The sequence below is a fragment of the Equus asinus genome, chromosome 16, assembly GCF_041296235.1.
Source record: "Equus asinus isolate D_3611 breed Donkey chromosome 16, EquAss-T2T_v2, whole genome shotgun sequence".
Lineage (NCBI taxonomy): Eukaryota > Metazoa > Chordata > Mammalia > Perissodactyla > Equidae > Equus > Equus asinus.
Genome location: NC_091805.1, coordinates 8,376,235 through 8,393,762, shown reverse-complemented (window position 1 = coordinate 8,393,762; position 17,528 = coordinate 8,376,235). Strand labels below are relative to the sequence as shown.

At 36.4% G+C, this 17,528-nt stretch overlaps 1 protein-coding gene across 4 annotated transcripts in view; it reads left to right on the top strand.

Annotated features, from left to right (window-relative positions):
* Positions 1 to 17,528, top strand: part of ANKRD13C (ankyrin repeat domain 13C) — an 88,319-nt gene that overhangs the window by 67,193 nt on the left and 3,598 nt on the right. For 2 of the 4 annotated variants that reach the window (XM_014867259.3, XM_070486581.1), the window contains 3 exons: positions 7,136 to 7,215; positions 8,447 to 8,545; positions 10,987 to 11,087. In XM_014867259.3, the coding sequence (XP_014722745.1) occupies positions 7,136 to 7,215; positions 8,447 to 8,545; positions 10,987 to 11,087 (280 nt within the window). The remainder of the gene's footprint in view (positions 1 to 7,135; positions 7,216 to 8,446; positions 8,546 to 10,986; positions 11,088 to 17,528) is intronic. The other 2 variants (XM_070486583.1, XM_070486582.1) reach the window with 1 other exon arrangement.

Here is a 17,528-nt window from a genome sequence, read left to right as displayed (position 1 = left end):
CATATGAACATAGTAGAATTGATAAGTCTAATTATAAAAAAGATAGAAATAGGGGCCGGCCCCATGGCCGAGTGGTTAAGTTCGCGCACTCCACTTCAGCGGCCCAGGGTTTCTCTGGTTCAGTTCCTGGGCGCGGACATGGCACTGCTCATCAGGTCACACTGAGGCGGCATCCCACATGCCACAACTAGAAGGACCCACGACTAAAAATACACAACTATGTACCGGGGGGGCTTTGGGGAGAAAAAGGGAAAAATAAAATCTTAAAAAAAAAAAAAAAGATAGAAATAGCTGCCTATTGTTTGTTTTTTTCCTCCTAGACACAGAATTTACTAACACATGGAACTGATACCAGTTTAGTTATATTCAACAGTAGTCATTAAAGGAGAAAAGAAATATTGGTATGCATTTTGTAGATAATTTTAGGAATAGTTCTTTTAAACCTACATAATAAGCTTTTGAGGAAAGGTATTATAAATTAGCATGCAAAGTTGAGAAACAGGAGGTCAAAAAGAGTAAAGGGAGGGATCTATCAAATTCAAGAAGTTTCCCATATTAATGGTGAGCTGTATTTAAAATCTTAACAGAGTTTTAAGAAACATATGATATACTAGTATTGAAAATTAGTAGCTACTAGGTTATAGCTGATAATATAAAAACGAATCAAGTGTGGAAATTGATATACGCTATGTTAACTTTCAAGTCAGGGTGAAATATAGGTTGCTTACTCAAATGTATGTATTCTAATCAGTGACCACTATATATAAAGCATTATATTATATTGGGGAATAACAAAGGACTCTCCAGTGGCCTAATCTGAATGGAGTGCCATAACCTTAAATTCAGCTTCTACAGGTTAAAAACTGAATCCATATTCACCTCAATGAATTTTTCTTTCTTATTTATGTTGGCGTAAAACATTGAAGTTGTTGTTAGCATAGGCACTGTATTAAGTATTTCCCATATATTATCTCTTTTATTCCAATGACCTAATAAGACAAGTATTATTGCCCCATTTATAGAGAAATTGAGGTTTAAAGAAATGAATCTCCCTGCCATCACAAAGCTAGAAGGAGCAAAGGTAGTCCTGACTCTGGGACTCTGACCCCGAGCTGTTCTTGCTCTAAGTCTATTGCCTCCCAGGCTGCCTTTGTGATAGTCTCTCCTTTCTGTAGATCCAGATGTTTAACATGTCTTAGCAACTCTTCCAAAATGTTGCAAAGTTGAAGCTAGAAAAGGAGTGGGGGAATCTTAAGAGACAATCCTGGAAAGATGCTATTGGTAAATGTAGTAAAAATCAGTATTGTCGTGTTTTTTCGATGATGTGCATAGAATACATATTAGTAAAAAATACATTTTTGGCTTTAGAGCATTATTGAAAATTTCAAGAACCTAGAAAATACACATGAGTATTCTGATTGTTTTCAAAAGACATGAAAATATTGTATTTTTAAGCCACATTTTGATAGAATTTCAGTCTTTAAAAATAAATGTCTAGGGGCTGGCCCAGTGGTGCAGCAGTTAAGTGCGCACGTCCCGCTTTGGTGGCCAAGGGTTCACTGGTTCGGATCCCAGGTGCATACATGGCACCGCTTGGCAAGCCATGCTGTGGTAGATGTCCCACATATAAAGGAGAGGAAGATGGGCATGTGTGTTAGCTCAGGGCTGGTCTTCTTCAGCAAAAAAGAGGAGGACTGGCAGCAGTTAGTACAGGGCCAATCTTCCTCAAAAAAAAAAAAAAGTCTAGTCCTTTTCAGAATGAATTTATATCATTTATTGTAACTGAGTAGCTTTTTGAGTTTCTTTTCTTTTTTTCTAGTCAAATATTTGTTTTAATTTCTGTAAGAAATAACTTACAAGTAGCATTTAGGAGGAATTATTTGCCATTTAATAGTTTTGCCATGCCTCCTCTTCTTTTTTCCCCCTCTGTTCCAGACATGTTTCTAATAATTAAGTATTTATTTTTGACAATATTTTTATAGTAAAATTTATGTGCTCAGAAATTTTTAAGTCATGAGTACTTGCTCCTATATTTTTGGTACTTTTTTCCTCTTTGTTTTAACCAATTATTGTTGGAAGAGGGAGCAATGCCTCATTTATACCTTCAACATAGAGTCGTTCATAAAAGCATTTATTGTGTGCCAACTATGTATGCAGAATATTGAGTTAAGCTCTCTTAGTGATTATGTATGTTATTTCTAATATATAAAAATCTAAATAGGAATACACAGATGTAAAATACATGAATATCTTAAACTTCCAGAAACCTTGCATATAAAATATTAGAATAGTAGGAAATCTAGAAATAAATAAAAAATATTTCTTATATGTTTCAAGGAAAACAGGCATTAGAAGTTTTGCATTTAATTATGAAGGAAAAGTTTGATGGCATTTCAGTTACGGAGCCTATGACTTGGGGAAATAACTTTAGAAAGCCATCTGGTATCCTGTGGCAGCCTTCGTGTCTTCCTGTTTCATTAGATAGCTAAGGCAGCAGCACAGAGAGAGAAGGAGTCAGCTACAAGGGTCGGTATATAACAAAGGGTCCGTTAGAATACACACAAACTAGGAAAGACTTTATTGAAATATAATGATCGACATGTATAACAATGAGGTAAAGTCCTCAAAAAAAGGTTAAATTAGAGTCATTACAGTCTCTTTACTAAGATGGGGAATGCATAATGTACAGTTTAGAAAGATTCTATTGGAAACAGTAGAAACTGCTTAGGGAAGTTTATTCCCTGAAAAAATATACTTATGTGACATACCACATTATCTAATCATGCCTGGCAAATGAGTCTTTACTATGAGAATATATATGTATACATATATATACATATGTGTGTGTATACATACACACGTGTATGTATACACACACACACACCACACCAGCAGTGATAGCCAAATGTATGCCAGTATCAGACTGGAAGCACGAGTAGACAAATTTTCGGAAGCGTTCTGAAAGAGAAGTTGATCATGGTCTGCTCAGTCAGATAGAGACTTGGGTGGAGACGTGGTTAGCCTTTGCTACGGTTCTGGGTTGGAGCAGCAGTCTTAAATTTTTCCACCCGTTTCCCTTAAAATTACAGCTTCTGTTAGCATGTATCTCTCCGCCTTCTGCAGTATCACAAGATACTGTTCTACCTGATGTTTTGCCACAATATTTATAAGGACCTCTAACTACCTTTTAAGTGCCTTTGTCATTCTACTGATAAGCCATTGCCACATGCCATGGTATTATGTATAGTATCCCACTTTATGTATTAAATTGGGTATTGGTTATGATAGAAATTTGGCTGCTTATAAGAGATTCCAAAATAACAGTAACATAAACAAGAGAAGTTTACTTTTCTCATGTAAAAGTCTGAGTGTGTGTGCTTTCTCTGCTCCATGGGTTAATCTCAGACCTGGCCTTTTTTGTCTGTTTCTCTGCCATTCCTAGGATATGGCCCTCATCCACATGGTATAAGATTGTTGAGTACCTGTTTAGTATTCCAGCCAGCATGAATAGTAATTCCTAATAGTAATTAGGAAGGAGAGGACGTGCCTGTTCTGTTTAAGAACCCAATCAGAAGTTTGACACATCACTCTGCTCACATCCCATTGGTTAGCATTTCATCACATGTTAATACTTAGCTAGCTGCAAGGATAGCTGGAAAAGAAGTCTTTAATCTATGAAGTCATGTGTCCAGCCAAAAATTTGGAAGGGAGCTTCTTTCACAACAAAGAACAGGAGAATACACATTGGGTAGACAACTAGCAGTCCCTAACGTCTCGTGGGTGGATACATACCTGAGGCTTCAGTTAACCACGTAAGTACTGTAACTCTCCCTCAGTATACACCCTCAAGTCTGACCTTTCTCCTCATCTCCAGAGCTATAGTGCTTTTGCCTACTCCACTTGGATAAACATAGGTATCTAAAATTTAGTATATTTAAATCTGATCAAACAATTTCTTTCCTTCTTCTTCTGTCTTCTCTGTCTTGAGTGGTAGCACCATTCTCTACTACCATTACCTAAGCCAGCAACCTGAAATTTGTTCTTAGACTTCTTAGCTTTCCTTACGTCTATGTCTGATCAATCACAAAATCCTAAAGATCTCTTGAATCTGTTTCTCTCCTTCCATTTTGAAGCAGCATGCCCTCATCGTGTCTCATTTGGATTAGTGAGATAGCTTCTGTCAATTTAGGGAAAGGAAGCAACTGCAAAACAAAAGGAAAGCAGTTATTTGGGTCTTAAAATTGCAACTTGGGGGACGCAGCTTCCTGCAGCAACCTGAAAAGTGTCCCCCCGAGGAGTGGAAGTCAGGAGTTTTTATTAGCAACAAGGAGAGTGGAGGCAGTCACCTCAGTTGTTTGTAAGGGAGGGTAAACTTATGTTACAGTTTATTGGCTTACTCAAGGACATCTTCTTGCTACCAGAAAAAGTATATTTTTGCAGTCTTTCAGAAAGTCCTTTCTCGGCAAATAACTCCCTTTTAGCAGGTCAGTAAGGTCAGTACAGTTTCTTTTGTATGTGTGTGTGAGAGAGAGGAAGATTGGCCCTCGCTAACACCTGTTGCCAATCTTCCTCTTTTTGCTTGAAGAAGATTGTCGCTGAGCTAATGTCTGTGCCAGTCTGCCTCTATTTTATATGGGACGCCCCATAATGTGGCTTGATGAGTGGTGCTAGGTCTGCGCCCTGCATCTGAACCCGCGGACCCTGGGCTGCCGAAGCACAGCATGCGAACTGAACCACTATGCCAGCAGGCCAGCCCACAGTTTCGTATTTTTAACACGATGGACTCCTGGGTACAAATGGAGTCACTGTTGTCAACTCATTTTACACTTCCTAACTTACACATTGCTGCCAGAATGATCTCCCAGAAATAGATTGAACTATGTGATGCCTATGCTCAATAACTACAATGTATAGAGTATTTACTGTGTGTGAGGCTCTGTTTAGGTACTTTATATTTAACAAACTATTTTTATCCTCACGACAACCCTGTGAGGTTATAGAGTTGACTAAACTGAGACAAAAGAGGTTGAATAATTTGTCCAAAGTTAGTTAGTAATTGGCGAAGCCAGGGTTTGGTCAGTCTGGCTCCAAAGTTTGTGTTTTATAAACTATATTATATTGCTCAAAATATTTATGCCTTGCTTCCTGAGTAAAATATAATCTGTTTAGTGCACAAAACCCTTTCAAACTACTTTTTCTCTTCTGTGTCTTGCCCACTTACTCTCAGGTCTTGCTACTTTCTCTTCACGTATTCTCCTCATACGATCTAGTCACGCTACACTTGGCGCTTGCCCAGGGCAGCATGCTTTTTCTCATCATTGTGCCCTCCTCAGTCTCCCTCAGCTGGTTCTTTTGTTCTCTTTCTTTTAGACTCCTCCACTCAGGAACCACCATTGCTGGCACGTCTTTTTGGCTATCCTAGTCTGGGTCAGAAACCCCTTTCCTATGCTTTTCTGTCATCCTCTAGATTCCTCTGTCATGGTCCCCATCAATCTGGATTATAGTTATTTTCCTTCTGTGTCTCTTTGAAAGCTTCTCAAGGACAGAACATCATCTTTCGTATTGCCTGATGCTCAAAAGCTTAGTTTCCTTTCTTCTCACATCCTTCTGCTGCTACTCAAAGATGATCAATGACTTCTAACCAACAAAATCTATGGCCTTTTTTCATGCTTCTTTCTTTTTAAAGTTTTTGTATTATGATATTGAAACAATCTTTTCTTTTGTCCTCCATGACACTTTGATGCTCTGATTTTTCCTTTTTCCCTTCTTGATTAATAGCTGGCTCCTTTCTGTCCTCTTTTTTTCCCCCTAATGTATGTGGTTTTTAGGACTCAGTCACCAGCACTCTGCTGTCTTACTTATTTGACATCTAGTCAGAGAATTCCTGAGTTTTTATCTCTAACTCTGATTTCGTTCCTTTTCTTTTGGTAACTGCCCTCTAGAAACTTCTTAGTACGTAATAGTTACTGTTATTTATTGAATCCTTTATTCTGTGCCAACCAGTGTTCCCTTTCCTTATGTTATCTCCTTGAATTCTTAACTATGAGGTAGGTGGTGAGATTCCCATTTTGCAGGTGAGTTAAATTGACATAATGGAAGTAACTTGCCCAAATTCACGCAACTACCCAACCACCCAAATCCAAGGTAGTGGAGCTGGGATTCCAACTCAGTTTTGTATCTTCGAAATCCTTGATTTTAGCAGCTCTAATATAGTACCTGTTAACATCTTATACTCGTTATATCCAAAAATGTACTTCTCTGAATGGGACCCTTTCCCGGTGTTATTATTTATCTTGTTATTTGTATCCTTTCATGTATTGCCCCTTTGCTCCACAGTTTGTCTTATTAGTTTTTCCTTAGCACTTTTCAGTTCCTACTGCCACTCCCTTAGTTCCTTATTGCCGCTTCATTCTGGGGTGATCCAGATTCGTAGTTAACAAGGACAAGGTGTAAGTTTTAAAATCTGACATGACCTTTACCACTATTGTTGGTCTCCCTTTTGAACTTCCTTCCCTAGTTCAAATAAATCACTCTACTTATGTTTTTCACCATTAATTTTTCCTGTCTCAAATGCTCTTTTTATTTTGTTTTCATTTAAATCTGAGCCCCAATCCCCTTGTCTCAGTTTATTCCCCACAGAAGATTGCTCTCTTTTCTGAACTCCTATACTACTCATTTTTTTGTAAGCTCATTTGGCCTTTAATCATATAATATTTTGTAATTCTGGTTGACTGTTCATGTCTGTGTGTTATTTTTCTTTCCAACTCTGAATTGTAAATTCCTTGAAATGAGGGTTCGTTGTTCTCCTTCTCTGTAGTCCCCATGTTCAGCATCAAAGCATAGTGCCAGGAGCATTTTAGATGATTAGAAGGTTGAATGAATAGACTTTATTACTTTGATACTTGTCTTATTTGAGATTTAGAAAGAAATTGATAATAAATATTACCGACAAAGCTTAAATCGCTGTAGAACTATCTCGGAAGTAACTCTTAAAGCATTATATTAAGTAGATTAGTAGTTTGAATAGTTTATTGTAAATTTTTATTTTATATTTTAAAAAACATGACGTTTTTCCTTCCTTCCTACCTGTCTGTCTCTCTCTCTCCCTCTTTATATCTGTTTTATGTTTTGGCAGCCGGTTCGAAGGCAGTCCCTCACCCCTCCTCCTCAGAACACTATTACGTGGGAAGAGTATATATCTGCTGAAAATGGAAAGTAAGTGTTTTTGTGTTTTATTTTGTTTGGTTTATGTATTCTTTGGTTTTTAGAGAGAACGATTTCTAAAAATAATATGCAAATATTTAGGTGTTAAATTATTTTAAGAGAATTACTAGTATAGTTTTATCTGAAGCAGTTCTGTTACCTTTTAAAAAATGTGGATTAAGCATGATGAGAGAGTAGTAGTCCCAACTACATGCACTCTTTGAATAAGTTTTAGAGGCTTCTTTTCACATCCCTGCTGCCAATTTACACACACCAAAAAACATATAGGACCTTGTTCTAAGGAAATAGAATGGGGGAAATTGCCCAATTGCTTATTTGAGTTTTTCCAATGTGTGAATAACTTGTGTATGCTGTTACTATCCTGAGTCTTCAGCATGGCATGCAAGGCCATTCACTCACTATCTACTTTTTGTCTTTCCAAGCTCATTTCCTGTCATTTTCCCTTTGTTTCAGCCTATACTCCATGACTTCTCATCATTCTTACACAAGACATTTGCTTAATGTTGTGTTATTAATACTTAGTAGAGTTCCTAGCACATAACTTGCATTCAGTAAATATTTATTGAATAAAAGCATGATGAATGAATAAATAATTTATTTTTAATGAGTAAATAAAAAGTTTTTTTCTGCCCAGTGGTGTCAGAGAAAGTACAGTCCTTTGTAGAAAATAGTATTTTCTTTTGGTGGAGAATAAAATATTACCTACCCCCATGCTTAGGAAGAAGTTATCATTTTTTATTTTTCTATTGAAAGGTTTATGATACTTTTCTAACTTCTCCAAAATGTTTCCCTCTTATAATATTCTATAGTTAATATAGAATTCTTTATTCTTCATGTCTTTTTATTGCTCAGTGCTGAGAACTGTAGATAGTAAAATCAAAATGAATGAGGGAGTTTGAAGGTATATAATGATATTTTTAAAATTTGGTTTTTTTAGTGATTTGTTTTGTTCCTAAAAATAGTGATCATTAAAATTATATTCAGTGTGAAATCTGTTGTTTCGATCATTTTTTCTGAACTTTTACACTTTGCTATTTTCTTTTGTTTATTACCCTTGGCTCATTCTTTATGTATATCTTATTCCTTTTTAGCATAATTTTAATTTATATACTCAGAGTAAGAAAAATTGAAATATTAATGAATGTTGTTGGAAGATGGCAGATTCTTAGGAAGATCACAGCATGTGGAAAAAATTGCCTAATTTTTTTTCCCCCCATTTTAGAGCTCCTCATCTGGGTAGAGAACTGGTGTGCAAAGAGAGTAAGAAAACATTTAAAGCCACGATAGCCATGAGTCAGGAATTTCCCTTGGGAATTGAGTCGTAAGTTTGTTACTAACTATACAAGTTTATGAAAGAAGTTATTAAACCCTAAAGGCTGTAATAATATTTGCATCTGAGTGGTGCAGTTGAGGCCTTTCAAATGTAAAAGCAAATAGCTTTGGCTTTGACAGTGTGTGCACCTTTCTAGAAATTTTCTGGTTCACAAAATATTAACATTTTTATTTTAACCAGGTAAATTTTTGAATATTTTCTTTTTAATTATAAAAGTAATACATGAATACAAGCTCATTATAAAAAAATCTAACAGTATGGAAGTTTATAGAATAAAATGACAGTTTACTTTCACCTCACTAATAGTTAATAACTGGTGTATTTTTGTCTAGATTTTTCTCCGTGTTTTTGCATTTTTTAATAAAAATGGGAGAATGGTTTACATTTTGTTCTGAGTTCCTTCTTTTTCTTTTAAAAGTGAGTATAGGGGGCCCACCCCATGGCTGAGTGGTTGAGTTCATGCGCTCTGCTTCCACAACCCAGGGTTTCACTGGTTCACATCCTGGGCACAGACATGGCACCTCTTATCAGGCCATGCTTAGGTGGCATCCCACATAGCACAACCAGAAGGACCTACAACCAGAATATACAACTATGAACTGAGGGGCTTTGGGGAGAAGAAGAAGAAGGAAAAAAAAAGAAGATTGGCCACATGTTAGCTCAGGTGCCAATCTTTAAAAAAAAAATTCTCATACAAGAGAGTAGGATCAATATTTTTCGACAAAGTTTATACATGTCTCATACTCCCCAATAGCCAAACTTTAGAAAATAGATAGAATACACTATAGAGCCCTCAAGCTATAGATCAGAGAGGGAGCGAGATAGACAGTTCTCAGAAGATGTGAGAAGGGAGTTAGCCATACATACAAATATGCATAGTTCATCATATCTTGGATCCAATTGACTCAAAGGTGTGGCAGTTTTATATTCTAATAAAGAAAAACAATGTGGCTAATTATAAGATGCTATCAATTTTAGGAGTTATCCCAATTTCAGACATGTTATATGAAAAAACAGGTATACTGGAATTTATAAAATGTGCCAATTATAACCATCCCCCCTGAAAAAACAGTAAAATAAGGAACATAGCATGTAAAAGCCAGATAAAGTCTTCATTCCTGAATAAAACAAAGGTCAAAGAACAGAAGAAATTTCTTTGTAAATGTTATAGAAAAACATAAAAAGAACTTGAAATCAGTAAACTAGATCACTCTAAGATGAGACAAGACAATAGACTGAAAAGGAAATTGTGAAGCTAAGGAAATAAGTTAAACACTAACTAGCACTACTGCAAAACAAATACATTACAAAGCATAATTAACGGAATAGATGTGGCTAACATTTAAATTTTGATAGCTCATAGTGAATTCAGTGAAAGAAGAAGTTAAAAGAATTAGAGAAGTAATGTTTATGGAGGACAAAGATGGTTCAACATAAGGATCATTGGTGTTCCACTCTTAAAGAAAGCCTGCAAAATGTAATCAAAATAGTATTCAAAATATAACAGAAGAAAATTCCTTGTAGGGAAGAACTGAATCTGTAGTATAACATTAGGCTCCAAGAAAAATTGATAGAGAATGATTAGTAACAATGATTATGTTGATTTAAACTAATTGGACTTCAGTTGTTAATAAGGAAATCTAAAGGAATTTGGGCAGAAAAAGGGTGAAAAACAGCTTGGTCTTACATTTTTTCACATCTTGACATTTCTGAGGCAAAGAAAGTATGATCTGATAGTATATCTAGCTAAGATGTCATTTATATATCAAGGCAATTGAAGAGGACATAGAAGAATTCAAGAAATATAGCAGCCATGGGCCCTTTTTGAAAGAAAAATACTACTACTTGCAAATGAAATCCATCCAACCAAAGGACGAAAGGAGAAGTTATAGTGTAGTGACTAGTGTAATACTGAATGCTAGGAGACGTTATGAAATTGTGGCTCAGAGGTAAGGAGTATAAACTGAAATTTTATGCCAGCCAAATTTTCCTTTAAGTATGCAAAAAAGAAACACTTCATTTATCAAATCTGTGGGAAATCAAGGACTATTAAGCACGTTAAGAGCCCTTGCCACACAAAAAATTGACAGTGAAATTCAGTCACCCAAACAGTGAGGCTAAAGAACTCAGGAACGTGTACACTTTAGGAAGAAGATGGTGTCAGTCTTGGATCCATTTAAATATAGACCTAAAATCAAAGAACTGTGGAAATTATGCTGCCCAATCAAATGTAAAAGTTGCAGACTTTGACACAGTAGAAAGAATAGTAAAAAAATCAGGAGGAAGAAGGACGGGCGATTTCCTCATCTTTGCTATTTAGAAGTTAGTGCTGCTGTCTAAGTGTGAAGTGAGTAGTTATGAAACAACATAGGGACACAAAGAAATCGATCTGAAAAATGAAAACATTTTTTTCTCCTTCCGTTTTTCAGATTATTGAATGTTTTGGAAGTAATAGCTCCCTTTAAGCACTTTAACAAGCTTAGAGAGTTTGTCCAGATGAAGCTCCCTCCAGGCTTTCCTGTAAAACTAGGTAAGAGAAAAACTTACTAATTTCAGGGTCTATTAGAAATACGGAGCTGTTTATTAACATTTAATGAGAAATCTGCTTTGAAGGAAAATGAGTTTCCTAGCTGCTTACATTTTTATAAAGTTTTTCGGTAATTATATGCATTGATGTTCAAGTTTATCAAATATATAAAGTGCCTGATGAGAGTTCTAGTTCTACTTGATTTAAATTAAATGTAAAGCTTCTGCAAGTATTTCATACAAGAGTGTGCGGGTGAACTTGTGATGCACTGTGATGTTTTCAATGTGAAAAATGGAGACTGAATTTTAGCCCAAATTTTCAGCAGACTTTGAGTTTCTGGATAGTGGGAATGTTTCTGGAGTAACAGTCACTATTCATGGAGAAAGTTATACTCATACATTTTATTTTTCAGTCTTAAATGTTTAAACTTAAGCAATTATCTTTAGAAACAGTACACTCTCATTTTTATACATGCTTGAACTCCTAACTATATCAGAAAATTGGGAACAAGAGACTATTAAAAGGTTCTTTAGGAGTTTAGGTAGATTTAGCATTAAGTTTCAAGAGAGCCTTCAATGCTTTCCATTGATCCAGCCACCCAGTATTTAATCAGTGCTTGCTCTGTGCTAGAAGCTTTTCTAGGGGTGAATGACAGCAAAAGTTCCTGCTGTCTTGGTGTTTACATTCTAGTGGGGTAGAAAAATAAATATATGGTAAATATAACCTTTATATAATTCCTCAGATATGTTTTATCTTGTTTCATTCAATATTACTGAAACCACATCTTAGAATAATTAGGCCAAAATGATTTACTCCCAGAAATAATACTTTCATTGCTAAAAATTAAACCTGACCTTCTCAATTTTCCAAACTTAGAAATAAGTGTTTTGCACTTTAAGATGGATTTTAAAACATCTTTTCAGAATGTCACTCTCAATTTCCTTTGTGATGAAAAATCAGTGGAAACCCAGTGTCTACTTGAAGAAACCAGTGATGAGATCTTAGGCAGAAATGGTTGGAAAACGAAAGCAATCAAGAGCTGTGTGTTTGAGATATGGATAGAGATCATTATGTGAGCATTTTTGCAGAATCTTCTATAGCCAGAAAATAGATGAAGCATTGGCCTCTCTTCTAGGTACTGTATTTAAGAGGCACAGGGACAAACTAGATCAGAGGGCAGGGACTGAATATGTGAGAATTCCGAACCAACTGTATTTACATCTAAGTCCCAGATCCAAATCAAATCCCACAATATAAATAGATTTTTATGTAAAAGAAATATTTTGATTATATGTAGAAAGGAAAAAAGTCTACAGTACTTCTGTGCAGGCTTTTCTCTAATGTAGAACCACATTCTTAGCAGGGGATTAATAGTTTCTTGCTTGTATGCTTACACAGTTATTGGGCATTTGCTTACCTATCCAGCTCTTGTCTCTTATCCTGCTTTCAGACTGATCCTACAGAACTCCAGTCCTGGGTCAGTTTAATCTTCCACCATTTCCATTGCTGTATTCAGGCTGAAAGATACAACTGAGGGGAAAAATTATAAAAATTTAGAAATTCTTGTTAAGGTAATGACATATTTTTAAAATCAGCCAGAGCTCTAAATGCCGATTGCGAATGATCTTTTCTCTAATTTGCTTCTCCCATTCTGCTCAAAGGCCAATTTGAACCTCTTTCACCAATCCCCATCCTCCCCTTAACTTTCTTCCACAATCTAAGCAGACGATTTTTGCTCTCTGAGTTACAAAAAAGACTATCAGAAGTGAGACCTCCCTCATTACTCCCAATCCCCCATACAGACTTTTCTGCCCCAAGCCCTGTCTTTTACTCCATCTTTCCTATCTCAGTGGAAGTGGTGCCCTCTTTTTACCTTGACTAATCTCTCCATTTGTACTGTGGATCTGTTCTCCTCCCAGCTCCTTGAAAAAGCTCGCTCTGTCAGTTTCCCCATATTTCTCCTCTACCTTCCAACTCCCTTCTCTGTTGCCTTTTTCCTCTTAGCTCTTAGGCTTTGTTCAGGTTTGTTGCCTTTTAAAATTCAACTAACTAAATAAAATAATTCCTTTAACTCCATCCTACCCAGGCTTGCCTTTAATCTTTGTTTTTCTTAGCCAAGCTACGTGAAAGTCTACTTTTATCTCTCCATTCTTACTTTCTTTTACAGTTATATTATAAATAGGGTAAGGTGAAGGGACAAAAAGAGAGGCACGGTTTTTCTGCTTCACTTGAACTGCTGAAAAGGTGACACCAGGAGACTATAATAGTTAGTTATATATAATGTATACCCAGAGCAACTGCTGAAGAAACTAGAGAGAGATACTCAAAAACACTATAGATAAATAAAAATGAAATTATAAAAAATAGTTGAGTCACCTACAGGAAGTCAAGAAAAGTAATGAAAAAAAGAGATGACAAACAAAAAATAAAATGGCAGACTTACGTCTTAATATATAAATAATTCCATTAAATGTGAGGAGTCTAAGTAGACCCTTAAAAGATAGAAATTGGCAAAAGGGATTAAAAGACATGACCCAACTGTATACTATCTTCAGCAAACTCCCTTCAAATATAGTGATACAGGCAGGTTGAAAGTGAGAGGATGGAAGAAGATATACTGTGCAAATATTAATCAAAGAATAACAGGGCTAGCTATATTAATATGAGATAAAGTAGATTTCAAAGCAAAGAAAATTACCAGAGACAGAGAGAGACATTATATAATGATAAAAGGGTCAATCCATAAAGAAGAATAGCAATTCTAAATGTATATACACGAAACACCAGAGCTGCAAGATAGGTGAAGCAAAACCTAGAAGAAATGAAAGGAAAAATAGATCTACTATTATGATTGGGGACTTCAGCGCCCTTCTCTCAATAGTTGATATAACAAGTAGACAGAAAATCAGCAAGGATGTAAAATAACTCCACAACACCATGAACCAAAGCACCTATTTGGCATTTCTAGAACAGTCCGCCCAACATCAGCAGGATATGCATTCCCTTCAAGTTCTTGTGGAACATGTACCAAGATAGGTCACATCCTGGGCCATAAAACAAACCTCAATAATTGTGAAAGACTAGAAAATCACAATGAAATTAAACTAGAAATTAGTAATAGAAAGATAACAGAAGATTCTTCAAACGCTTGGAAACTAAAGAACACTCTCCTAAATAATTTATAGGTCAGAGGTGAAGTCTCAAGGGAAATAAAAGACTATATTGAATTGAATGAAAATGAAGTTAGAACATATCAAAATTTGTGGAGTATAGCTAAAGTAGTGCTGAGAGGGAAATGGATAGCACAAAATGCATACATCAAGAAAAGAGAAAAAGTCTCAAATCAATAACTTAAGCTTCTACCTCAGGAACTTAGAGAAAGAAGAGCAAAATAAATCCAAAGCAAGCAGAAGGAAGGAAATAATAAAAAGTAGAAATCAATGAAAGAGAAAACAGAGAGTAGAGAAAGTCAATGAAGCAAAGAGCTGGTTCTTTGAAAAGATGGATGGAATCAACAAATTTCTAGCAAGACTGATAAAAAAGAGAGAAAACACAAATTACCAATGTTAGGAATGAAATGGGATAGCACTACAGACTCTGCAGAAATCAAAAGGCTAATAAATGCAATAGGAATGAAAGGGAAAAAAGGCATTCAGAAACAGAAAGGAAGAAATAAAACTTTCCCTGGGGCCGGCCCGGTGGCGCAGCGGTTAAGTGCACACGTTCCGCTTCACTGGCCCGGGGTTCGCTGGTTCAGATCCCGGGTGCGGACATGGCACTGCTTGGCAAGCCATGCTGTGGTAGGCGTCCCACATATAAAGTAGAGGAAGATGGGCACGGATGTTAGCTCAGGGCCAGCCTTCCTCAGTAAAAAGAGGAGGGTTGGCAGCAGTTAGCTCAGGGCTCATCTTCCTCAAAAAAAAAAAATCCCTATTTGCAAATGATGTGATTCTGTAAGTAGAAATTCTAAAGATTCTATAAAAAAAACTAGAATTAATGAGTGAGTTCTACAAGATGGCAGGATTTAAGTTAAACATACAAGAGTCAATGGTATTTCTATATATTAACATTGAACGTATAGAGACCAAAATTAAAAATTAAATACTATTTACAGCTGCTGAAAAAAAAGGGAAATGTTTAGGTGTAAATTTAAGAAAACATGTACAGTACCTGTATCCTGAAAATTACACAATGCCAATGAAAGAAATTAAAGAAGATCTAAACAAATGGAGAGATGTACCATGCTTGTGAATTGGAAGACTCAAGATAGGAATGATGTTCATCTTCCCCAAATTGATATATGAGTATCACAATTCTTATCACAATCCCAGCAATATTTTTTGGTAGGTATATACAAGATTATTTTAGAATTTCCATGGGAAGGCAGAGGAACTAGAATATCCGTATTAGTTTTCTAGAGGTGCCGTAACGGAATACCACAAACTGAGTGGCTTGAGCAACAGAAATGGATTGCCTCACAGTTCTGGAGGCTAGAAATCCTTCTGGGGGCTCCTTCTGAGGGCTCTGAGAAAGAGTCTGTTCTTTGCCTCTCCCCTAGCTCCTGGTGATTTTCCTTGGCTCATAGAAGCATCACTCCAATTGCCTTCATCTTCACACGATGTTCTTCTTGTGTCTCTGTCTCCAAATTTCCTCTTTTTGTAAGGACACTAGCCATATTGGGTTAGGGACCACTCTGATGACTCTTAACTTGATTACTTCTGCAAAGACTCTCCCTAAAAGGTCACATTCTGAGGTACTGGGGGTTAGGACTGGAACATGCATTTTTTGGAGGGGAAAGAATTTAACCCAGAACAATAGCCAAAACAATTTTGAAAAAGAAGAAATAAAGTGTGAGTAATCAGTCTACTCAATTTCAGTATTTATTATATAGCTATAGTAATTAAGACAGTGTGGTATTGGCTGAAATGTAAATGTAAATCAATATGACACAACAGAGAATCCAGAAATAGACCCTCATAAATATGCTCAACTGATTTTTGATAAAGGTGCAAAAGAAGTGCAATGGAGGAAAAAGAGCCTTTTCAACAAATGATGTTAGAACAATTGGACATGCAAAAACAAAAAAACCCTCTACTTGTCCTACAGTTTATACGAAACCTAACTGAAATAGATCGTGGACTTAAATTTAAATGTAAAACATAAAACTATCAAACTTTTAGGAAATAAACATGAAAAAATTCTTAGGGATCTAGGTTTATGCAAAGAGTTTTTAGATTTCATACCACAATCATGATCCATAAAAGGAAAAAATCAATGAATTGGACTTCATCAAAATTAAAAACTCTGCTCTGTGAAAGACCCAGTTAAGAGTAAGAAAACACAAGAACTCTTAAAACTCATCACTAACAATTCAAATGAGCCAGTTAGAAAAGGGCAAAGACGTGAAGAGACATTCCGTGAAAGGGGATATGTAAGTGGAAAATAAGCACATGAACAACGTTCAGTATCATTAGCCGTTAGGGAAATGCAAATTAAAACCACAATGAGATATCAGCGTACACATCTAACAGAAAGGCTGAAATAAAACACTGTGACAGTGCCAAATTCCAGACAGTTAGGCAGTTGCCCTTCTAGGCATTTATCCCGGAAAAATAAGCTGATGCTCACACAAAAACCTGTGCACAAGTGTTCATTCATAGCAGCTTTATTTGTAATAGCCTCAGACTAGAAACAACCCAGCTGCTCTTTGCAAATTATCTTTCTCTTTCACTCCTACTGTGTTCATTGTTGATATTCATATTGTTAAATCTGCTGGACACTTTTCTGTTATCCTTCTTAATTTCTCCTAAATTTGTCTCTATTTTTGTGGAGTCCTTGTCCGAATGAATTACAGTTCTTCAAATTCCCTCTGACTTCTTTGACATAGAATTCTCCCTCCATTTTCTCCCTGTCTCTCTGGAGCACCTCTCCCCTTTCTTTCACTGTTGTCGCCCTACATCATATTCTCTTTACAGCTGCTAAAACTTTAGCCAGAACGTGTTCCTGCTCTGCCTACAATCATCCATTGGCTTCCCAGTTCATCCAGAGTAAAAGCTGAAGACTTTTCCTTGACCTAAACCCCCATTGATCTAGCTGCCTCTTTCAACTGACTTCATCAGTCTTCCCCTTGCTCCCTTGCCTGCAGCCGCAGTGGTCTCCTGGCTGGTCCCAGAATAAGCCACATGCTTTCTTTTTAGGGCTTTGGTATTTATTCCTTCTACTTAGACTTTTCTCCCTCCAGGCAACTGTATGGTTTGTTCTTATCTCAGGTCTTTGATGGAAGGTCCCTATGGTGAGGTTTTCCTTGCCCGCTCCTTTCAAGACCTCTTACTCCCAACACTGGGACTCCCTGGCCCCCAGCAGGCTTTCTTTTTGTCTGGATACTTAGTCACAGTTACTTTTTACTTCTTTGTTCTCTGTATTTCCCAATCACAATGTAATCTT